The sequence below is a fragment of the Stegostoma tigrinum genome, chromosome 16, assembly GCF_030684315.1.
Source record: "Stegostoma tigrinum isolate sSteTig4 chromosome 16, sSteTig4.hap1, whole genome shotgun sequence".
Classification (NCBI taxonomy): domain Eukaryota; kingdom Metazoa; phylum Chordata; class Chondrichthyes; order Orectolobiformes; family Stegostomatidae; genus Stegostoma; species Stegostoma tigrinum.
The window spans coordinates 66,985,382-67,010,345 of record NC_081369.1 but is presented as its reverse complement, the minus strand read 5'-3'; the positions used below and the strand labels follow the sequence as shown (position 1 = coordinate 67,010,345).

Genomic DNA, 24,964 nt, shown 5'->3' with positions numbered 1-24,964 from the left:
CTATTACGTCAAAGGATATCATTAACTGTTGAGGGATTCTCGGGAGGAGTGGATGGAATGGGGAGTGTTGTCAACTAAGTATTTCAATTTGGAATTGTTTGGCAAGTCTATAAATCAGTGCACTTGACAGTGAGACAATGGGTTTGAGGGTAACCCCTTGTTAGTATATCTTGGGGAGTCTGTAGAATCAAGGTGTGTTGGATCCTTCATTTATTTTGTCATTTTTTTTCACCGCAGGGGCACTAGTGATGTTACCCAGCAGGATGACAAAACATTTGCAACCAAACCCACTGGCTTGGTGATCAAGTCTACAACCTCACCCTGTTCCTTACATATAGCTGCAATGGTCCTTGATGACATCAATAAAGTGTTAGGGTGTTTTGGTGTGACATCATCAGTATCTGGGTACCATCAGCCACACCCAACCATACCCTGGATTGGGACTAACCCCATCTCTTTCTGTTCCTCTCAGCAGGGATGAATGAGAACAGTCAATCACCAACCATAAACAGAAGAGATCTATCTACCCCAAATGGCTTCAGCAATGGTCCTGCCACCTCAACTAGTTCCTCTCCAAGTTATCAACAGTTTCCTCCTTCCTGCGGAGCCAGACAACTCTGCAAACTGAAGCGATTCTTGACCACACTACAGCAGTTCGCCAGTGATCTATCCCTGGAGACTGGAGAGTATGTGAGGAACTTAGTGTTGGGACTTGTGGTAGGTACTGTAGTTCCCTGATGCTAATTAAACAATCCTCCACAGACTGTTAGCTGAAGATTATGCTCCTTTGTAATTCTCCGAAGCTAGCAGTGATTCAGATGCATTGATAACTGGATTATTGTTCAGTTCCTGCACTACTCACTTGTTCAGGCTGCTTCGTGCATGTCTGTATTCTGGAACTGGTAACCTCCATTCATTTAGGGAAGGAAACACTGCCACCTACTTCAGGCTGATGTAACTCCAGTCCCACATGAATGTGATTGATGCTTAACTGCCCTCCAGCTGTTGTTCAAGAGGACAACAGAAAACTACCTTCGCAGCAAAAGACGGGACAGATATGAAATGCCAAGCTTTAGAGAGGTGCCCACTTCCTGTGCCTTCTTTATAAAATCCCAGCCCAGTCTAGACAATGCAGACACTAAACAGAATTTCCATCTCATCACAAGCATTGCATTTAGTTGGAAAATGTCCTTACACAGGATGTTGCAAAAGAAGCTGCAGTAAGTGTGACCAGCTACAGCTCCACACACTCTGATGAGGCAAGGAGTTCGCTTGGCGTGGCAGTTGGACTCACTGAGAAGCATACAGGGCACAGACAGTGTGATAGACACTAGTTACAGGGAGGTGGTCACACCAGAGGTAGATGTGTGACCATCAGGAGAGGCAGGCTGAGAGTACAGGAGTCTCCTCTGGCTAATCCCCTTTTTAATAGGTATCCCATTTTGGATACTGTCGGAGGGGATAGCTCTCAGGGGCTATAAAAGCAACAGTTAGACCTGTGGCACCGCAACTAGCTCAGTTGTAGAGCAGGGTGGGGCAAGATCTAAGCAAGCAACAATGGTCTGAGACTCACTAGGTAGGGTCACAGACAAGTGTTTCTGTGGCTGCGTCCGAGATTCCCAGGGTAGTGTTGCCTTCCTGGTGCCAGGGTCAAGAACGTCTGAGTGGTTGCACAAAGTTCTTAAGGTGGGGGTAAGGAGCCAGGGGGTCTTGCAGTATGTTGGTACCGATGACAGGGAAAGAGAGGAATGAGATCCTGCAGACTGAGAACAGGATGTTAGGAAAGAGACTGAAAAGCTGGACCTCAAGGGTAGTATTCTCTGCGTTACTAACATGTGCCACATGCTGATGAGACAAGGAGTTGTTCAGATGAATGTGTGGCTAAGAAGTGGGTACGGGGGCAGGATTTCAGTTTCTTGGATCATTGGGACCTCTTCTGGGACAAGAGGGACAGGCTGCACCTAAACAGCAGGGTAACCAATATCCTGGCAGGGAGATAATAGGAACTGCAGATGCTGGAAAATCCGAGATAACAAGGTGTAGAGCTGGATGGATACAGCAGGCCAAGTAGCGTCAAAGGAGCAGGAAGGCTGACGTTTCGGGTCAGAACCCTTCTTTAGAAAGAAGCATATGTAAAGTTTAGGAGGCTAAAATTGGACAAGGCCCACAAGGAATATAAAGAAAGCAGGGTGGAACTCAAGCAGAGAATTAAGCGAGCAAGAAGGGGCCACAAAATGACCTTGGCAAGCAGGGTTAAAGAGAATCCCAGGGAATTCCATACATACATTAAAAACAAAAGGAAAACAAGGAAGCAGGTAGAATCACTCAAGGATAAAGGCAGGAGCTTGTGCTTGGAGGCAGAGGATATGGGTGAAACTGTAAATGAGTACTTTGCTTTAGTAGTCAGCCAGGAGAAGGATAGGCACGATAGTGAGATTTGTGTGGAGCATGCTAATACGCCAGGGGATGTTGAGATCAAGAAAGAAACAGTGTTGGAATTGATTGTAGAGCATTCCAGTGGATAAGTTCCCAGGCCCAATGGTATCTACCCCAGGTTGAGGAGGGAGACAAGAGAGCAGATTGCTTGGGCCTAGACCAAGATCTTTGTATCCTCGTGTGCCATTGGAGAAGTCCTGGAGGAGTGGTGAGTAGCTAATGTTGTTCTTCTGTTCAAGAAGGGAAATAGGGATAATCCAGGAAACCATAGACCAGTGAGTCTCTCATCAGTGGTTGGGAAGCTATTGGAGAGAATTCTCGGGGATAGCATTTATGCACATTTGGGAAAACATGGCCTATTTAGGAACAGGAAGCATGGCTTTGTGCAGGGCCCGTCATGTCTTACGACATTAATTAAATTTTTCAAGGACGTGACAAAGATGATTGATGAGGGTGGGGCAGTAGACTTTAGTAAAGCTTTCATCAAGGACCCTCATGGTAGGCTTCTCCAGAAGATTGAGATGCATGGGTCACTCAGCTGCGTGTATTCAGAATTGGCTTGCTCATAAAAGGCAGAGAGTAGTGTGGAAGTTGTTTTTCAGGTTGGAGGTCCATGATCAGTGGTGTTCCACAGATATCCACACTGGGACCTCTGCTGTTCATGCTTTCTACACATATATAAATGACTTGGATGAAATGTAGAGGGTGGGTTAGCACGTTTGCAGATGATGTAAAGATCAGTGGAACAAAAGCTGGTTTGCTGGAAAAGCTCAGCAGGTCTAACAGTATCAGTGAAGAAAAATCAGAGTTAACGTTTCGAGTCTGGTGACCCTTCCTCAGAGCAGAGGCTTCATTCAGAGTTCAGAGACTTTAGAGTACAGTGTTATGAGTACTATGTTCAATCCTGGTCACCATATTACAGGAACGATGTTGAGGCTTTGGAGAGGGTGCAGAAAAGGTTTACCAGGATGCTGCCTGAAGTAAAGGGCGTGAGCTATAAGGAGAGGCTAGAAAAACTTGGGTTGTTTTCTCCAGAGGGGCAGAGGGTGGGGGTAGACTTAATAGAAGTCTGTAAAATTATAAAATGCATAGATAGTGTTGACTGTCAGAATCCTTTCTCCCAGAGTTAAAATGCCTAAAACTAGGGGGCATACTTTTAAGGTTAAAGGGGGAAGGTTAAAAGGAGATGTGAGGGGCAAATTTTTAAACAAGGAGAGTGGAACACACTGCCAGGGGTGGTGGTGGAGGCTGATGTGATAGGGACTTTTAGATTAACACACGAACATACAAGGAATGGAGGGATATGGACCAAGGAAAAGCGAAAGGGATTAGTTTAATTTGGCACAACATTGAGGGCCAAAGGGCCTTTTCCTGTGCTGTACAGCTCTATGTTCTATTCTCTAAGTCATTGGCAGCATTATTCTGAGTTCTAAGCTAAGTTTGGGATCAAGGCCTGATACAAGGCCCTGGACAAGGACTTGGGCATGAGAATTGAAGCTGAAATCCTTGTATAATCCAGACAATGGGCTGCATTGTTGGAGATGCATCTATTGGATGAGCCATTAAATCAAAATACAATCTGCCTGCTTGGGTGGATGTAGTGGATAAGACCATTAGACCATAGGAAATAGGATTAGGCAGTTTGGCCTCTCAAACCTGGTCTGCCATTCAACAGGATTGTGGCTGAGGATCCAACATTCCTCACATTCACTTTTCTGCCCTTTCCCCTCTACCCTTGATTCCCCGATTCATCAAGAATCTATCTGACTCAGACTTAAATATACTCAAGGACTCTGTGCCCAATGCGCTCTGTGTGGTAAGAATTTGAAAAGTATTAATTTCAAATCCACTGATGCTGCTGATGTACAGTTTCTTGTCTGGCCAAGCTCCATTTCATCTGGAGGAAGTCAGTCATCAGACTATTGTCTGGGGTGGAAAATCTCCACTACGAGGAGAGAGTGAATGGGCTGGCTTTGTTTCCCTGGATCACAGGAGACTGTAGAGGAAACCGATTGAGGTGTACATATACATATTACTCAATTAAAACCTTCTAACTGATTAAAGGTTTAACAGCATCTTAAATTTGTTAAATATATCCTCATCAGTCGCGTGATCCTTTGGTCTTTTACTTATAAATTCTATGTTTTGTGAGCTTCTTTCTCATTTCACTGACAAAGAGCTTACACTCCAAAAGATGGTGTTATCAAATAAACCTTTTGGACAATAACTTGGTGTCATAAAATTACAGGAGGCAGAGACAGGGTAGGTTATGAGAATCTTTTCCCCATGGCAGATGTGTCTAAAACCAGAGGGGACAAGTTTAAGCCAAGGATCAAGTGGTTTAGGTGGTCTGAGAAACAATTTTTTTTCATCCAGAAGGTGGCAGTTATATGGAAAGTGCAGCCTGAGAGTATGATGGAGGCCCATTTAAGAACCGTCCAGATGTGTACTTAAAATGCTAGGGCTATGGACTAATTGCTGGTAAATGGGCTTAATTAAGTTTGATGTTTGTTGGTCGGCACAGACATGGTGGGCTGAAGGGTCTGTTTCTACGGGTCTGTCATTTTGTTTCTCTGTACCTGGCCAAGGCTATGTTTGGTATCTCTATGTGGCACAATGATTGGATGGAGTTGGTGTGCAGTGTTAATGTGTCGCTGCGTTTGGTGATCTGAGCGGATCGCATCCTATTCTCATTTTTTATCATTTGTGCAGGATTCCACCTGGACCATTGAGGAGTTCCATACAAAGCTTCAGGAAGCAACAAACTTTCCTCTGAGACCCTTCGTTATTCCATTTCTAAAGGTAGGCAGTAGCACCACTGTGCAGCCTGATTTTATCCACTCTAGCAATAATAATCCAAGTTTGTCCAGCCTCTCCCTACAGCTAATTCACACCATTCCACGCAACATTTAATGAATTTCCTCTGCACCTTCTGCAAAGCCTCCACATCCTTCCTATAGTGTGGCAATCAGAACTGTGCACAACACTCCAAAAATGCCCTAACTAAAGTTTTATGTTGCTGCAATGTGACATGCCAACTTTTAAACTCAGTGCCCCAACTAATGAACATTGAACATAGAATATTCTCTATTGTCACTTGTACAGTAAAAAGTTTTTACAATGGCCACCTTTTAATGATACTGTCTCAGGTACAAGTACATGGGTACAAATCTTACCGAGTTAAAAAAAAGTGGCTGTCTTGCACAAAGACGATTAAAGGAAAACATAAGCATAACTTACAGAGGTAGTTACAACATGGCAAAAAGTCCAATAACGGTAGCTCAGCATGTGGTGCCAGGCTCAAGTCCAGCAATTAGCCTCCATTCCACTCCTCACCAGGACTCAGCAGCAATTAGGTAAGTCAGTGTGACCTGAGTTTGTACTTTGGCCTCTCCATCACTCCGGGATGCGGCCCCCCGTCGCTTGAGGAAGTCGACCCTTCCATCATTGCCTCAGGCTGCCTTCTCTCGCTTGTACCGCTGGCTCACACTCACTGCCTGTGTGCTGTTGTGGGGTTCTTCCCCGCGCTGCACTGGGGCTCACAGCCCATGCGCTGCACTGGGGCTCACAGCCCACACTCTGCTCTGGGGCTCACAGCCCATGCACTGCTCTGGGGCTCACAGCCCACACACTGCTCTGGGGCTCACAGCCCATGCACTGCTCTGGGGCTCACAGCCCACACACTGCTCTGGGGTTCACATCCCATGCACTGCTACAGAGCTCACTGCTGATGGTGTTCCAGGGCACAAGGGCTCGCCGCTCTGGACTTGCTGCCAGCTCCAGTGCTAACGGCAGTGAAGAAGAAAAAGAAAGAAGAAACAAAGGAAGGAAAAAAAGTGAAAAAAGAACAGTCGGAGCAGAGGACCACTAACAGGAGAGTTCTGTTCTGCTGCCGCCTTGCACAGGCAAGCACGCTATGCGTCTTCTTTACCACCTTATCCAATGGTGTTGCCACTTTCAGGGAACTGTGGACTTGCATCCCAATATTTCTCAGGACATCAATGCCCCAAGCGTCCTGCCATTTATTGTATACTTTACTCTTGCATTGGACATCCCAAAATACATCACCTCAATCGTTGAGTTAAACTTCATCTGATATTTTGCCATCCAGCTTTGCAATCTATATGCTGCTGTATTCTTTGACAACCTTCCTCACTACCCATAATTCCACCCATTTTCAATTCCTTAACTCTGCAAATTGTACTCCATCTTATTTTTGGGAAATAATTTGTTAAACATCTCAAATCAGCACATATTTCCTGTTGTATCTTACCATTATAAATTCCTGTTCATTTTTGTGCTGAAAGTGTCATTTTTCAACCTATCAATTTGTAATGAGACCTTCACCCAATGAGTGTTGCAGTGCGGCCACTGGGAAAAGGTGCAATTGCAGCGTGACATGTTCACACAGATACTTTTCATAATGAATCAAGGGAGAAAGAAAGATGACACAAACGCATTCACAACCTCAAGCGAGATTTTCCAATATGTGTTAGCAGCTGAAGAATAAGGTTTACTTTGTACCTTGAGTAGAAGCAGAATCAATACCTGTTTTGAATATGGGTACGTGAGATGTTAACAGCATCAATAGATTATTTCAGGGCCATTTGGTTAAGTAAATGCTGTGCATGTATCAGTGGTGGAAGAGTCTATGGTGCAAAGATCACCTTGAGTGTTCCAGAGCAGATGGGATTGTTGAATCAAATGGCCTTTTCTCACTCTGGCCTTTATTGTTATGCAGGCCAATCTGCCACTGTTACAACAGGAACTGCTCCACTGTGCTCGACTGGCAAAGCAAACACCAGCTCAGTATTTGGCCCAGCATGAAAAGTTACTCCTCAAAGCCAGTAGCTCCTTGCCCATCGACTCCTCAGAAAACGTGCTGGAAGTAAATGAAAACGGTAAACGGAGGACCCCTGCCAGGTGGGTGTGGCATCACCTCATTGAGTTCTTAAACCCCCTCAGCCTTCCTGCAGTTTCCACTCAGTCTCCTCCCAAAGGCAGAGTATCCAGTTGTGTTACATCATCATGCTCCATGTAATGTTAGCCTCACCATCTTCCCCCATTTTCTAAAGCCCTACTGCTGGTTGGCTGGTGCCATTTTTTGAATCAGGTCTGATCACAGACATTATGAAACTTTGAAATATATTCCATTAGAAACTTGATGTGTTGATTGTAATGAGGTAATGGAATATAAGTTCCCTGATTGGGGGCAGATAATCTGGTCCAGTCAGGGAGCCCCAGCTGACACATAGCAACAGGAGTGTCAGAGGTTCTGTTCTCTCAGAGAGCTGGCTCTGAGGAAGCCTGACCAGTGTAAAGTACTATGCGCATGCAAGTAAAGGATGATTTGGTGATGGGATACCGGACCCCTGTGGAGTTATTTCAGTGGCACATGAGGAACAAAAGTGTGCTCTGAAAAAATTAACTCACAACTGTTGTCTTTGAGTTGGGGTAAGTATTTCTGGCATCATGCCATTATTTCAGAAGTTTGACTCGATCCTGCTGCCAAAGACTAGGCCCAGAATGGGCTATTTTTTCCAGGCAAATGACATCGGGGCAGATGAAAAACAATGAGTAATTCTCCTGACAGCTTGTGGAACCACAGCTTCTGTGGCTATTAGGAGCCTACTGTTTCCCAAGGCACCTACTAGGACCTTTCAAGAGTTGATAGATTTGCTCAATCTGTTAGCAGATTGAAGTCACTCATAATTACACATGTTCCTTTATTTCATATGTCTCTAATTTCCTAACATCTTCATATAGTTTGGGGGTCTATATACAACACCCACTCCTTGGCATTTCCCAGCTTTATCCAAACAGATTCCACATCATTAGAGCTAAGATTCTTCCTCACTATTGCGTTGATTTCCTCTTTAACAGTAGTGCAACTGCACCACCTTTTCCTTTCTGCCTGTCCTTCCTAAATGCTGAGTACCCCTTGATGTTCAGTTCCCATCCCTGATCACCCTGTAGACATGTCTCCATTATCCTGATGATATCATACCTGTTTGTATCATTAATTCATCCACTTTATTGCAAATCCTCCATGTAGTAAATCGCAAAGCCTTAAGGCTGGTCATTCCAGGCTCTTGCAAAAATCTGTAGCTCAGGGTGTGGATAAGGCTGTTGACTTGCTCGCCAAGCCGGCTGATTATTTTAAGACGTTTTGTCACCATGCTAAGTAGCATCATCAATGTAGCCTCCAATGAAACGATGTTGTTCTACTCTGCTTGGTATTTATATGATCTGGTCTGTTTAGCTGAGTTGTGCCATTTCCAGTTCTGTTCTGCATGGGAATTTCTAGAAGCCTGGTTTTCAAGCCGTAATGCAATTAACAAACATGTGGAATTAGACTCCATATACCAACTCATGCAGAACAGAACTGGAAATGATACAACCCAAGGTAACAGACCGGATCATCGATATTCCAAGTGAAGTAGAACAATATTGTTTCATTGGAGGCCCCACTGATGACGATACCCAGCACGGTGACAAACTGTCTGTACGATAAGCAGCCCAGCTCGGCAAGCAAGCCAACAAGCTTGTTTTCTCAGTATTGCTTGTCCCATTCCCATTATTTTTGCCCAGAACCCTGTTTGACCCTGGGTCTTGTTTTTTTTCTGTCTATCACTTCCCTTACTGCCCTTTCCATATTTTGTTCCTGTCCTGGATTTCCCTTCCTTTGACTCTGTGCAGCTTCCCAATTTCTGACAATTTAGTTTAAACCCTTCTCAATCACTCTAACAAATACTTCTGCTAGGGCATCAGTCCAGGTCCTGGCCAGGTGTAACATGCCCTGGCCAGGTGTAACATACAGTCTATATTGGTCCCACCTTCCCTGGATCAATGCCCCAAGAATCTGAAACACTTCCCCGCACACTCTCTTTAGCCGCGTGTTCATTCAACATACCCTGCTATTTCTACCCTGACTAGCACACGGTTGCAATCCTGAGATAATGGGAACTGCAGATGCTGGAGAATTCCAAGATAATAAAATGTGAGGCTGGATGAACACAGCAGGCCAAGCAGCATCTCAGGAGCACAAAAGCTGACGTTTCGGGCCTAGACCCTTCATCAGAGAGGGGGATGGGGAGAGGGAACTGGAATAAATAGGGAGAGAGGGGGAGGCGGACCGAAGATGGAGAGTATGGCCCCAGCTATGCCTGCCTCTTTGTAGGTTACGTGGAACAGTCCCTCTTCCGCACCTACACAGGCCCCAAACCCCACCTCTTCCTCCGGTACATTGATGACTGTATCGGCGCCGCCTCTTGCTCCCCAGAGGAGCTCGAACAGTTCATCCACTTCACCAACACCTTCCACCCCAACCTTCAGTTCACCTGGGCAATCTCCAGCACATCCCTCACCTTCCTGGACCTCTCAGTCTCCATCTCAGGCAACCAGCTTGTAACTGATGTCCATTTCAAGCCCACCGACTCCCACAGCTACCTAGAATACACCTCCTCCCACCCACCCTCCTGCAAAAATTCCATCCCCTATTCCCAATTCCTCCGCCTCCGCCGCATCTGCTCCCACGATAAGACATTCCACTCCCGCACATCCCAGATGTCCAAGTTCTTTAAGGACCGCAACTTTCCCCCCGCAGTGATCGAGAACGCACTTGACCGCGTCTCCCGTATTTCCCGCAACACATCCCTCACACCCCGCCCCCGCCACAACCGCCCCAAGAGGATCCCCCTCGTTCTCACACACCACCCTACCAACCTCCGGATACAACGCATTATCCTCCGACACTTCCGCCATTTACAATCCGACCCCACCACCCAAGACATTTTTCCATCCCCTCCCCTGTCAGCTTTCCGGAGAGACCACTCTCTCCGTGACTCCCTTGTTCGCTCCACACTGCCCTCCAACCCCACCACACCCGGCACCTTCCCCTGCAACCGCAGGAAATGCTACACCTGTCCCCACACCTCCTCCCTCACCCCCATCCCAGGCCCCAAGATGACATTCCACATTAAGCAGAGGTTCACCTGCACATCTGCCAATGTGGTATACTGCATCCATTGTACCCGGTGCGGCTTCCTCTACATTGGAGAAACCAAGCGGAGGCTTGGGGACCGCTTTGCAGAACACCTCCGCTCAGTTCGCAACAAACAACTGCACCTCCCAGTCGCAAACCATTTCCACTCCCCCTCCCATTCTCTAGATGACATGTCCATCATGGGCCTCCTGCACTGCCACAATGATGCCACCCGAAGGTTGCAGGAACAGCAACTCATATTCCGCCTGGGAACGCTGCAGCCATATGGTATCAATGTGGACTTCACCAGTTTCAAAATCTCCCCTTCCCCTACTGCATCCCTAAACCAGCCCAATTCGTCCCCTCCCCCCACTGCACCACACAACCAGCCCAGCTCTTCCCCCCGACCCACTGCATCCCAAAACCAGTCCAACCTGTCTCTGCCTCCCTAACCTGTTCTTCCTCTCACCCATCCCTTCCTCCCACCCCAAGCCGCACCCCCAGCTACCTACTAACCTCATCCCACCTCCTTGACCTGTCCGTCTTCCCTGGACTGACCTATCCCCTCCCTACCTCCCCACCTACGCTCTCTCCACCTATCTTCTTTACTCTCCATCTTCGGTCCGCCTCCCCCTCTCTCCCTATTTATTCCAGTTCCCTCTCCCCATCCCCCTCTCTGATGAAGGGTCTAGGCCCGAAACGTCAGCTTTTGTGCTCCTGAGATGCTGCTTGGCCTGCTGTGTTCATCCAGCCTCACATTTTATTATTTAGTTGCAATCCTGAGATTACTACCATTGAGGTCCTAGTTTACAGCCTGCTTCCTAATTCCCTATATTCTGCTTTTAGGACCCCATCCCTTTTTAACCTATATCTTTGCTACCAACCACTGCCTGCCCATCCTTCCCCTCCTGAAGCCTCTCTAAAACATCTTTGACCCTAGCACTAGGAAGCAACATACCACCCTGGAGTATATTTGTGGCCTCAGCAACACCTATCTATTCCCATTACAATTCAATTCCTGTAACTATTGCATTTCCACACTTTCTCCTCCTCTCCTGTTCAGCAGAACCAGCTGTTATGTAATGAGTTTGGCTACAGCTGCTTTCCCCAAAAAATCGCTCCCCCAGCAGTAAACAAAGTGGTGTATCTATTTTGCAGGGAATTCCTGAATTAAATGAATGAATTAGCTTTATTGTCACATGTACTGACATGATACAGTGACAAGTTTACAATCGCCGCTTACAAAGTACCTCGGAACAGCTTCTTCAGTACAAGCACTTAGGGAAAAAATTAGAAGAAATAAAGAAATAATAAGTCCAGCATTACAGATCATAGAAATAAGTTAGAAAATAGAGAAATAAAAAGTTCAGAACAGAAATACTTCCAACCTAGTCCATGCTGGTACCTAGTCTCCAAGTCCCTAGGCCCGAAACGTCAGCTTTTGTGCTCCTGAGATGCTGCTTGACCTGCTGTGTTCATCCAGCTTCACACTTTGTTATCTCAGATTCTCCAGTATCTGCAGTTCCCATTGACCTGGAAGACAACCGCACCAGGCCAGGAGACCACCGTGCTAGGCCGGGAGACCACCGCGCCAGGCTGAAAGACCACCACACAAGGCCAAGACACCAGCATACCAGGCAGAGAGGGGGCCTGTGCTGATGCCAAGAGTCCCAGACTGTACTGACGCCAAGGGTCCAAGTCTGTGGTGAGGCTGGGAGTACAGGACATCACCGAGAAGAAAGAAAAGAGAGGAAATAAAACACAACAGAGAGAAAAAAGAGAGAAATAAAATGAATGAAGCGGATGTGCTCTGGCTGGAGCATCCTACTTAACCACTTTCTTGGATTTTGACAAGTTCCTGGACTATCTGCCAAGGCCTCTTACTCTGCTACAAGTCACCCATTCTCCTCCGGCCTATCGGGGGGGTGCTCAGCCTGTGGTGTGACCACCTCTCTGTATGTGTTCCCCAGGATTCTGTCACGTTTATGGATGGTCCACAGTGTCCCCAGTCACTGGTCTAGCTCCAAAATCCAGAATTCCAGGAGCTGCAATCAGAGACTCTTCCTGCACAAACACTAGTCCCAGGCACTGGAAATGTGTCTACCTTCACATAAAGTAGAATACCATGACTTAGCCTTTTTAAGTTAATACTTTTCAAAGATTACTAATATCATATGATAAAAATTCCTCGAGGCCCTTTTTTCCCTGGTGCTTGTTATTGTAGAATATAGTACTTTTATAGTTTACAAACTGTAAACTACTAAAAAAGCAAAAACCACCTCTTCCCCTCTGCACTGAATTCCCACCCTCCTTAACTTCCCCAAAACACACATACTGTGGTTGCGTCTCACTCAGGATGCACTTTCTCCCAACTGCTTTTGGGAGCTTATTGATTGAAAATAATTAACCATTCTCGGGGCTGCTCAGAGTCAGTAGGCTGGGCCATACTCAAGAACACAGATGTGAATGTGAATGAGAATGCCTCTACCATGACAGACTTCAGTAGTAAATATGTAGAGGACTGTGTGCCGTAGCAAAAAGTCCTAATGTTCTCCAACCGGAAACTATGGATGAACCGGGAGATCCATTCCCTACTGAAGCCCAGGTCTCAGGTGTTCAAGTTGAGTAACTCTGACCCATACAGGAACTCTGGTATGACCTTCACAAGGCCATTACCGACACCAAGATGAAAGACCCAGACTAACCACACAGACTCCTGTCATTTGTGGTACAGCTTACGCAACATAACAAAGCAAAGTCAAACAGAATCATGGACAACAACACCTTCCTACCCAATGAGCTCAATGCATTCTACGCTCACTTTGAACAGAAGGTCAGTGAAACGATGTCACCCATTCCAATAGCCTCAAACGCACCTGTACCCAGGGTCACCACCACACATGTTAGATCGGCCTTTTTGAGAGTGAACCCAAGGAAAACGACTGGCCCAGATGCAGTACCAGGCCATGAATTCAGATCCTGTGCGTACCAGCTGGCAGGATGACTTACTGACATCTTTAACCTCTCCTTACTACGATCTGAAGTTCCAGCTGCTTCAAGGGCATCCTCATCAGAGGGCAAAAAATACTCATGCAGCGTGCCTCAATAACTACTGCCCAGTGGCTCTGAGATCCATAAGTATGAAGTGATTCGAGAGGTTAGTCACGGCTCACATCAACTCCAGCCTCCCAGCCTGCCTTGATCCTTTGTAATTCATCTATTGGAGCAAAAGGTCCACGGCAGATGCCGTTTCCCTGGCCCTACATTCATCCCTGGAACATCTGGGCAACATGGATACTTAGAACACGCTCCTACTTATTGAATACAGCTCCATCTTCAACACCATAATTCCAAACAAACTCATCTCCAAACTCCAAGACCTAGGTCTTGCTCCCGCTCTGTAACTGGATCCTTGACTTCGTGACCAGCAGACAGTAATCAGTAAGGATTAGCGACAACACCACTTCCAACATAATCCTCAATACCAGTGTCCCAACAAGGCTGCGTAATCAGCCCTTTACCGTACTCCTTATATACTCACAACCATTCAAATTCCACCCGAACTCCATTTACAAGTTTGCTGATGACACCACCATTGCAGGGCAGATCTCAAACAATGATGAGACAGATACAGGAAAGTGATTGAGTCCTTAGCAACATGGTATAAAGGCAAAAATCTCTCCATCAACATCTGAAAAACAAAGAGTTCAGGAAGCAAGGTGGAGGGCTTGTCCCTGTCTGTATCAATGGTGCTGAAGTAGAATAAAAACAGAAGTTGCTGGAAACGATCAGCAGGTCTAGCAGCACCTGTGAAGAAAGAAAATCAAAGTAACATATCGGGTCCGGTGACCCTTCCTCAGAACTGAGGTGGAGATTGTCAAGAGCATCAGGTTGCTGAGAATAATGATCACCAACGTCTCTCCTTGTTCATCCAGGTTTGGCACAATGGTCAAGAAGGCACGACAATGCTTCTACTTCCCCAGGAGGCGAAGTAAATTCAGCACGTCCACGAGGACTCTTACCAATTTTTATAGATGCACCTCAGAAAGGATCCTATCTGGATGCATCACGTGTGGTATGGCAAATGGTCTTCCCAAGACTGCAAGCAAGTACAGGGAGTTGTGAACACAGCCCAGACCATCATGCAAACCAGCCTTCTAGAAGGTCAGAATACTGACTTCACCCGTATTTCCTGTTGCCTTGGGAAAGCAACCAATAAAATCAAAAACTCCTCCCACCGAGATAACAAGGTGTGGGGCTGGATGAACACAGCAGGCCCAGCAACATCAGAGGAGCAGGGAAGCTGACGTTTCGGGCCCAGACCCTTCATCAGACCCTGGTTGTACTCATTTCCACCCTCTTCAATTGGGCAGGAAATATACTGTATATACTTGTGTAAAAGTTAATTTTTTTAGACTATTTTTAAGGTTAAATTTGTGGGGTCAGCTATTACATTGATACTACTTTTGAGGGGCTGAAATTCATGCTACTGTCCAAAAGAACCATATCATTAGCAGAAGCCCAACTGATCTCTAAGCAAATAAAGAAAATAAACAAAACAAATTACAGTAATTCCCAGATAAAGACAATAGAAACAAAAATTAATTAGTAAGCTTTCATTTCTACATACAAAAAGGAAAGTAGAAATATAATACGTCTGTAAGTGACAATTATATGGTACATCCTAAATTAAATGTTGGGATTGAGGCTCACAAGGAAGAGGTATTAGAAATCCCACAGAGTGTGAAAATAGATAAGTCCCCTGGGCCGGATGGGATTTATCCTAGGATCCTCTGGGAAGCCAGGGAGGAGATTGCCGAGCCTTTGGCATTGATCTTTAACTCGTCATTGTCTACAGGAATAGTGCCAGACGATTGGAGGATAGCAAATGTGGTTCCCCTGTTCAAGAACGGGAGTAGAGACAATCCTGGTAATTATAGACCAGTGAGCCTTACCTCAGTTGTTGGTAAAGTGTTGGAAAAGGTTATAAGGGATAGGATTTATAATCATCTGGAAAAGAATAAATTGATTAGGGATAGTCAGCACGGTTTTTGAAGGGAAGGTCGTGCCTCACAAACCTTATTGAGTTCTTTGAGAAAGTGACCAAACAGGTAGATGAGAGTAAACCTGTTGATGTGGTGTATATGGAGTTCAGCAAGGCGTTCGATAAGGTTCCCCACAGTAGGCTATTGTACAAAATGCAGAGGAATGGAATTGTGGGAGATATTGCAGTTTGGATCGGAAATTGGCTTGCTGAAAGAAGACAGAGGGTGGTAGTTGATGGGAAATGTTCATCCTGGAGACCAGTTACTAGTGGTGTGCCGCAAGGGTCGGTGTTGGGTCCACGGCTGTTCGTCATTTTTATAAATGACCTGGATGAGAGCGTAGAAGGAGGGGTTAGTAAATTTGCAGATGACACTAAGGTCAGTGGAGTTGTGGATAGTGACGAAGGATGCTGTAGGTTGCAGAGAGACATAGATAAGCTGCAGAGCTGGGCTGAGAGGTGGCAAATGGAGTTTAATGCAGACAAGTGTGAGGTGATGCACTTTGGTAGGAGTAACAGGAATACAGAGTAATGGGCTAATGGTAAGATTCTTAGTAGTGTAGATGAGCAGAGAGATCTCGGTGTCCATGTACACAGATCCTTGAAAGTTGCCACCCAGGTTGACAGGGCTGTTAAGAAGGCATACAGTGTTTTAGCTTCTATTAATAGAGGGATCGAGTTCCGGAACCAAGAGGTTATGCTGCAGCTGTACAAAACTCTGGTGCGGCCGCACTTGGAGTATTGTGTACAGTTCTGGTCACCGCATTATAAGAAGGATGTGGAAGCTTTGGAAAGGGTGCAGAGGAGATTTACTAGGATGTTGCCTGGTATGGAGGGAAGGTCTTATGAGGAAAGGCTGAGGGACTTGAGGCTGTTTTCGTTAGAGAGAAGAAGGTTGAGAGGTGACTTAATTGAGACATATAAAATAATCAGAGGGTTAGATAGGGTGGATAGGGAGAGACTTTTTCCTAGGATGGTGACGGTGAGCATGAGGGGGCATAGCTTTAAATTGAGGGGTGAAAGATATAGGACAGATGTCAGAGGTAGTTTCTTTACTCAGAGAGTAGTAAGGGAATGGAACGCCTTGTCTGCAATGGTAGTAGATTCGCCAACTTTAGGTACATTTAAGTCGTCACTGGATAAGCATATGGTCGTACATGGAATAGTGTAGGTTAGATGGGCTTGAGATCGGTATGATAGGTCAGCACAACATCGAGGGCCGAAGGGCCTGTACTGTGCTGTAATGTTCTATATGTTCTATGTTCTAAATATAAAAGTTCATTAAAATCCTCCAAAATCACGCACTGAATAAAGTAAGAGGCATTTCATCCATGTTTCCCATGCATGATAACTTGTAGCCTTACGTCTGACAATTTCTGATTATAAACTGGTGTCATTACAATATCTTAGCTTCTAATTTAGCAAGCAGCTTTTGTGCAATCTTAGTTCTCTGCCGAAGTACTAAGTCAAGACTTCTCATGAACTTTGAACACCATCTAGCACTTGCCTTAAAATCTGAAATTCCATCCTTTGATTCAGTTCATGCATGGATTTGGATGGCTTCAGGACTAACATTTTTTTTCCATTCTGATGATTTTAAGTACCCACTCAGCAAACTTTTTCTCCAACTGTTACCACTTGTTAAGTTTAGTCTGTGGGCACACTTTTGGCATTGTCTGAAGTAGGTTCAATGTCTTTCTGCAGTCTCTCACAAGTTTCTCCGAAACACAAAATTCTCTTGCTCCTACACAGATGTTTGTCTTCTCTGCAACTTCAATAACTTCTAGTTTAAACACTGCTGTATACTTTTTGTATATTTTCTGACGGTGTTTTTACACAAAATGATGAAGAAATATCAAAACTTCAATGAGGTATATGAATGTATTCCACGAGTGCAAGATTCTGCCCTGATGTGTCTTAAATTTTCACATCAAATTCTTCCATTTCCAAATGTTTTCTCTCATCTACAGTTTTAGTTTTTCAAAACAACATTTTAAGCTTTTATTTCTGCTAAGAAAAAGTTATCAGACGTTTGACTCTCATATAATCTCACCAATCATTTCCTCATCGTAACATTTATGTACAGAATAATACCTCGACTCACAAATGTTGATCTATTTTCTGTGAAGAACTTAGGTCGAGTTTCACAAGAAATATATGAAAAATTCAAGACTTTTGGCCAAAAATAGGGTGTTGTCATTTACATCAGATCAGCTTTTACTTGGGTATATATGGGAAAAGTTTGAGAACATGTATGAACAGATTCAAGAACAGCTTCTTCCCTGCTGTTATTAGACTTTTGAGCAAATCTCTCAGATGGTAATGTTGATCTCTCTCTCTGCAACTTCTCTGTAGCTGTTCCACAACCTGATGCACCTTGTATGGTTCAACCATCCTTTAAGCACTGACTCTGGCCTCTAGCTTGTCCTGTATTTCCATCAGCTGGGTTTATAACAAACGACAGGCTGTCTTGATAGGTTAGTGTGAATCTTAACCAGGTTTTGAGTGACGTGGGCTATGGTGGGATGAGTGGTGGTGGAATCAGACAAGATGCTCAGTGAGCTCCATCTTGACAACAGAATTCATCTTGCTGCATCTTGTTTGCTCTTCTCTAGTGAAGAAGCGAGATTCTTGTCAGACAGTGAGGAGTTCTCAATTGACGCTCATTATTGCTTATTAAAGAACTTGTTAACATCCCAATGTGCTATCAGTTGCAGTCTTATCAAACTACCATCAGGAAAACTCTACATGGAAACCAATGGGTTCTTAGTGTGTCCAATTCACTGCGAGCTCCAAAAGACCCCTCCACGTTGGGCACCAAGAACCAGCATCTCTGGTAAGCTCCATAAGCATTGACCACCCCACACAGCCCTCATCCTCAGACAATGGAATTCAGCATGTGCCAACCTCTCTGAACCTTCGTGGCACAGCCCAATTCACTTGGGATTCTTCTGCACTTCAATTTTGCACCTCATCTGCACCAACTATTATCATAATATTGCAGCAAGGACATTTCATGTTCAGAAACAGTTACCTAGCTCATAGACTGGACCAGGCTTTATTTCTGGGCTCTCTGTTTGCCATTGTAACACTTAATGCCTGCCATGCATTGCCTTACGTTTTTGTGCATTGCCCCTTCAGCCAGAGATACCAGGCTCATACTACCAGTGTCTTGCCATGCTATTTAGTACAGGTACAAAGTCAGGAAGCTTGTCATGATTGTTAGCAATCACTTCAGTCCAGTTCAGGGGGTATAGCCTTCGCTCTGTCAGGGGAAGTGTCAGATAGCTGTCCTGGATCTGCTTGGTGTGGTCAAAATCAGGATTCTCTCCTCATAAAGGTGAAGAGCCAAGTGACTGACAGCACACTACCTGCTTTGACTCTTTCTACCCTATTGTGGGCTGTTTTGCTTCTACAGTTAGAGTGAGGCAGGTATTACAGAGGATTAAAGCAGGTGAAACAGCTATTGCTGTTGGTAGAGGTGGGGAGGTTTCTCAAGCAAGTGAGTAGGCCATGCAGAAGGCATACAGAGTTAGTGGAGTTGCAGGTTGAGGTGATTGAAGACCAATAGGGAAGATGTTGCACACATTAGTGAGAACAGTAGACCATGAGCCTTGGTGACAGCTGGATACAGCAGCAGAGACAAAGTGAGTGTGAGATATTAGAGGGAAGACAGTGGCACTTCCCCTGGCCACTGGCCTTCTTCTTTCAGTGCTGGAGATTCCTCCACATCTCTCAGACTGTTCAAATCTAGGTGGAAACCTCATGCCAAGCTGGTATAGCCCAGAGTTGTGGCCTCCACTGCTGGTCCTGAGAGAAGAGGAAGTCCTGTCTACACATCATCATGTCCAGCAGGAGCTCCAAGATCATACCTGTAACACAGGGCACTGTTTTCTCCTGTCTGCCTTTTTCAGGGCAGCCCCAGACTGACAGTGCTTGTCCACGGGCACAATGGGCTTTTAAAGATGGTACTGGTACCAGGGATGCTGAACAATTGCATGGTGTCTGGTGAGAGGCAAGTTGCTCTGGGATTGGTACATTATAAGCTCAGCTGAAATCTGACATGATACCCCCCATTAGAGCTGAAAAGTTAGTTAATGTGAGTTTGGTGAAATTCAACGAGCAAACTCACTTGGCCTATCAGTGAGAATTTCTCTGACAAATTTACTACCAGTCGCACTCAGCTAAAATAAAACAGTGAGATTCAGCTCCACAGCTTTATCTTTTCTTTATTTAGGATTGTGCACAAATTGAGAAAGGAACTGTTTTAAACAGAAGAATGTAGATTTAAGGTAACAAGTAGAGGCTAAGAGGAAGGTTAAAGAGAATTCTTTTCACTCACAGGGTGATGGGATTCTAGAATCGTCTTTGAACTCGAGTCTCCAGAACATTGATTCCAATAACATTGACACGAGATATTGCCTTCAAACATTTTGTTCCTTTTTTCTTACTTGTTCTGTGGCTGCAACTGAAGTTCTTGAAATTATGATACAGGTGTGTAAAATATTTCTCCAGTTCAAAATAATTTACTGACACACTATCATTACTCAAGAAGCTACTAAGTACTGAATTTCCTGGCCAAAAGCCTCTCCTGGAAGGCTAACTTTTCTTCATTCTACAATTGGCCAGTGGCATCTAGCTTTATTTCACAGCAAAGTGCCAGATATAAGTTAAACCAACAACATATGATACAACTTGATGCGTTCAAAGACAATGGCTGGCTGAAGTGCGGGTGTTCTATTACAAAGAATATTTCTTTACCAACTACATCTTTTTCTTTTCTTTGCCCACACTCATGCTCATGGGAAGGTACAGAGTCATTTTTGAGCTGGCCAATCTAAGCGAAAAAAATACCTCTGGTTGTCTATTGACCCTATGGAGGATCTAATGGTACTTAGCAATATGACTGTAGGCTTCAGAAATGTTCCTGTTTGGTGGCAGGTGTAAGTGATGGGGTGCTGGGGTGAGTGATGGACGGCCCCTGCAATAAAAGCGTAACTCACAGGCTGGTCAATGTCCTACTGATACATCTTAATTCTCAGCTCCAACCCTACCCCCAACCCAGGTCCAAAAGATTCACTGCAGACACCGGCTGTCTCAGTTTGAAAGCCCCAGGTTTTATGCAAAAAATTTTCTCAGTTTACTCATTATTCTCCAGTATCTTTCAGGTTCCAGAATGATCCAATCATTTTTGCAGTTATTTTATGACGTATTTTACTCAAGGTTTGGCTTCAACAGTGTCTTAACTCCTTAGTCTCAACTCAACATCATCCTCAACACTTCTACAACATTGAATGCATGTTCTTGCCACTCCACCTCCACACCCAAACTCAGTCTAATACCACCATTCACACCCATACACAGTTTAACACCACCATTCAGACCCAAACTCAGTCTAAGACCGCCATTCACACCCAAACTCAGTTTAATACCGCCATTCACACCCAAACTCAGTCTAATACCGCCATTCACACCCAAACTCAGTTTAATGCCGCCATTCACACCCAAACTCAGTCTAATACCGCCATTCACACCCAAACTCAGTTTAATACCGCCATTCACACCCAAACTCAGTCTAATACCGCCATTCAGACCCACGCTCAGTTTAATACCACCATTCGCACCCAAACTCAGTCTAATACCACCATTCACACCCAAACTCAGCTTAATACTGCCATTCACACCCAAACTGAGTCTAATACCGCCATTCAACCCACGCTCAGTTTAATACCACCATTCACACCCACACACAGTTTAGTACCACCATTCACACCCACACTCGGTTTAATACCGCCATTCACACCCAAACTCAGTTTAATGCCGCCATTCACACCCAAACTCAGTCTAATACCGCCATTCACACCCAAACTCAGTTTAATACCGCCATTCACACCCAAACTCAGTTAAAAACCACCACTCACACCCAAACTCAGTCTAATACCGCCATTCACACCCAAACTCAGTCTAATACCGCCATTCACACCCAAACTCAGCTTAATACCGCCATTCACACCCAAACTCAGTCTAATACCGCCATTCACACCCACGCTCAGTTTAATACCACCATTCACACCCAAACTCAGTCTAATACCACCATTCACACCCAAACTCAGCTTAATACTGCCATTCACACCCAAACTGAGTCTAATACCGCCATTCAACCCACGCTCAGTTTAATACCACCATTCACACCCACACACAGTTTAGTACCACCATTCACACCCACACTCGGTTTAATACCGCCATTCACACCCAAACTCAGTTTAATACCGCCATTCACACCCAAACTCAATTTAATACCACCATTCACACCCAAACTCAGTCTAATACCGCCGTTCACAGCCAAACTCAGTTTAATACCGCCATTCACACCCAAACTCAGTTTAATACCGCCATTCACACCCAAACTCAGTCTAATACCGCCATTCACACCCAAACTCAGCTTAATACCGCCATTCACACCCAAACTCAGCTTAATACCACCATTCACACCCACACACAGTTTAACACCACCATTCACACCCACACTCGGTTTAATACCGCCATTCACACCCAAACTCAGTTTAATACCGCCATTCACACCCAAACTCAATTTAATACCACCATTCACACCCAAACTCAGTCTAATACCGCCGTTCACAGCCAAACTCAGTTTAATACCGCCATTCACACCCAAACTCAGTTTAATACCGCCATTCACACCCAAACTCAGTCTAATACCGCCATTCACACCCAAACTCAGCTTAATACCGCCATTCACACCCAAACTCAGCTTAATACCACCATTCACACCCACACACAGTTTAACACCACCATTCACACCCACGCTCAGTTTAATACCGCCATTCACACCCAAACTCAGTCTAATACCGCCATTCACACCCACGCTCAGTTTAATACTGCCATTGACACCCAAACTCAGTCTAATACCGTCATTCACACCCAAACTCAGTTTAATACCACCATTCACACCCAAACTCAGTCTAATACGGCCATTCACACTAAAACTCAGTCTAATACCGCCATTCACACCCAAACTCAGTCTAATACCGCCATTCACACCCAAACTCAGTTTAATACCGCCATTCACACCCAAACTCAGTCTAATATCAACATTCACACCCACACTCAGTTTAATACAACCATTCACACCCAAACTCAGTCTAATATCAACATTCACACCCACACTCAGTTTAATACCACCATTCACACCCAAACTCAGTCTAATACCACTATTCACACCCACGCACTGTTTAATACTGTCATTCACACCCACACACAGTTTAACACCACCATTCACACCCACGCACAGTTTAATACCACCATTCACACCCAAACTCGGTCTAATACCACTATTCACACCCACGCACTATTTAATACAGTCATTCACACCCATGCACAGTTTAGCGCTAAGTGAATATTTTTCAACAGAATTCACTCTAGAAAACGACAATGTTGTCGAGGAGAATACTGAGATACAGGCTACTAGACTAGGTGGGATTCAGGTTTACACATAAGAGGTATTAGAAATCCTTCAGAAGGTGAAGATAGATAAGTCCCCTGGGCCGGATGGGATTTATCCTAGGATCCTCTGGGAAGCCAGGGAGGAGATTGCCGAGCCTTTGGCATTGATCTTTAACTCGTCATTGTCTACAGGAATAGTGCCAGATGACTGGAGGATAGCAAATGTGCTTCCCCTGTACAAGAAGGGGAGTAGAGACAACCCTGGTAATTATAGACCAGTGAGCCTTACCTCAGTTGTTGGTAAAGTGTTGGAAAAGGTTATAAGGGATAGGATTTATAATCATCTAGAAAAGAATAAATTGAATAGGGATAGTCAGCACGGTTTTGTGAAGGCAAGGTCGTGCCTCACAAACCTTATTGAGTTCTTTGAGAAGGTGACCAAACAGGTAGCTGAGAGTAAACCGGTTGATGTGGTGTATCTGGAGTTCAGCAAGGCATTCGATAAGGTTCCCCACAATAGGCTATTGTACAAAATCCGGGGGAATGGAATTGTGGGAGATATAGCAGTTTGGATCGTAAATTGGCTTGCTGAAAGAAGACAGAGGGTGGTAGTTGATGGGAAATGTTCATCCTGGAGACCAGTTACTAGTGGTGTACTGCAAGGGTCGGTGTTGGGTCCACTGCTGTTTGTCATTTTTATAAATGACCTGGATGAGAGCGTAGAAGGAGGGGTTAGTAAATTTGCAGACGACACTAAGGTCGGTGGAGTTGTGGATAGTGATGAAGGATGCTGTAGGTTGCAGAGAGACATAGATAAGCTGCAGAGCTGGGCTGAGAGGTGGCAAATGGAGTTTAATGCAGACAAGTGTGAGGTGATGCACTTTGGAAGGAGTAACAGGAATACAGAGTAATGGGCTAATGGTAAGATTCTTAGTAGTGTAGATGAGCAGAGAGATCTCGGTGTCCATGTACACAGATCCTTGAAAGTTGCCACCCAGGTTGACAGGGCTGTTGAGAAGGCATACAATGTTTTAGCTTTTATTAATAGAGGGATCGAGTTCCGGAACCAAGAGGTTATGCTGCAGCTGTACAAAACTCTGGTGCGGCTGCACTTGGAGTATTGTGTACAGTTCTGGTCACCGCATTATAAGAAGGATGTGGAAGCTTTGGAAAGGGTGCAGAGGAGATTTACTAGGAAGTTGCCTGGTATGGAGGGAAGGTCTTATGAGGAAAGGCTGAGGGACTTGAGGCTGTTTTCGTTAGAGAGAAGGAGGTTGAGGGGTGGCTTAATTGAAACATATAAAATAATCAGAGGGTTAGATAAGGTGGATAGGGAGAGCCTTTTTCCTAGGATGGTGATGGCGAGCACGAGGGAGCACAGCTTTAAATTGAGGGGTGAAAGATATAGGACAGATGTCATAGGTAGTTTCTTTACTCAGACAGTAGTAAGGCAATGGAACGCTTTGCCTGCAACTGTAGTAGATTCGTCAACTTTAGGTACATTTAAGTCATCATTGGACAAGCATATGGACGTACATGGAATAGTGTAGGTTAGATGGGCTTGAGATCAGTATGACAGGTCGGCACAACATCGAGGGCCGAAGGGCCTGTACTGTGCTGTAATGTTCTATGTTCAATGTTCTGATACCACCATTCACACACAAACTCAGTCTAATACTGCCATTCACACCCAAACTCAGTCTAATACCACCATTCACACCCAAACTCAGTTTAATACCGCCATTCACACCCAAACTCAGTCTAATACCGTCACTCACACCCATGCTTAGTTTAATACCACCATTCACACCCACGTCAGTTTAATACCACCATTCACACCCACACTCGGTTTAAAACCGTCATTCACGCCCACATTCATTGCTGGACACTATGAGCTGGTCAGAGTCAGTTTGGATTTGTGAATGGCAGCTGGTGTCTAATGGCTCTGATTGAATTTTGGAGAATTTGATTAGCACGCTGGACAGAGTAATGTCTTTATTTCAACACTTCCACAGCTATTTATTAATATTCTGATC

At 44.9% G+C, this 24,964-nt stretch overlaps 1 protein-coding gene across 5 annotated transcripts in view; it reads left to right on the top strand.

Moving 5' to 3' along the window:
* LOC125459620 (protein CBFA2T1-like) overlaps nucleotides 1-24,964 on the top strand; it is a 70,288-nt gene that overhangs the window by 19,334 nt on the left and 25,990 nt on the right. For 3 of the 5 annotated variants that reach the window (XM_048546216.2, XM_048546219.2, XM_048546218.2), the window contains exons 2-4: nucleotides 476-717; nucleotides 5,149-5,238; nucleotides 7,178-7,359. In XM_048546216.2, coding sequence (XP_048402173.1) covers nucleotides 478-717; nucleotides 5,149-5,238; nucleotides 7,178-7,359 — 512 coding nt within the window. In that variant the 5' untranslated portion in view covers nucleotides 476-477. Of the gene's footprint in view, nucleotides 1-472; nucleotides 718-5,148; nucleotides 5,239-7,177; nucleotides 7,360-24,964 lie in introns of all 5 variants that reach the window. The other 2 variants (XM_048546217.2, XM_048546220.2) reach the window with 1 other exon arrangement.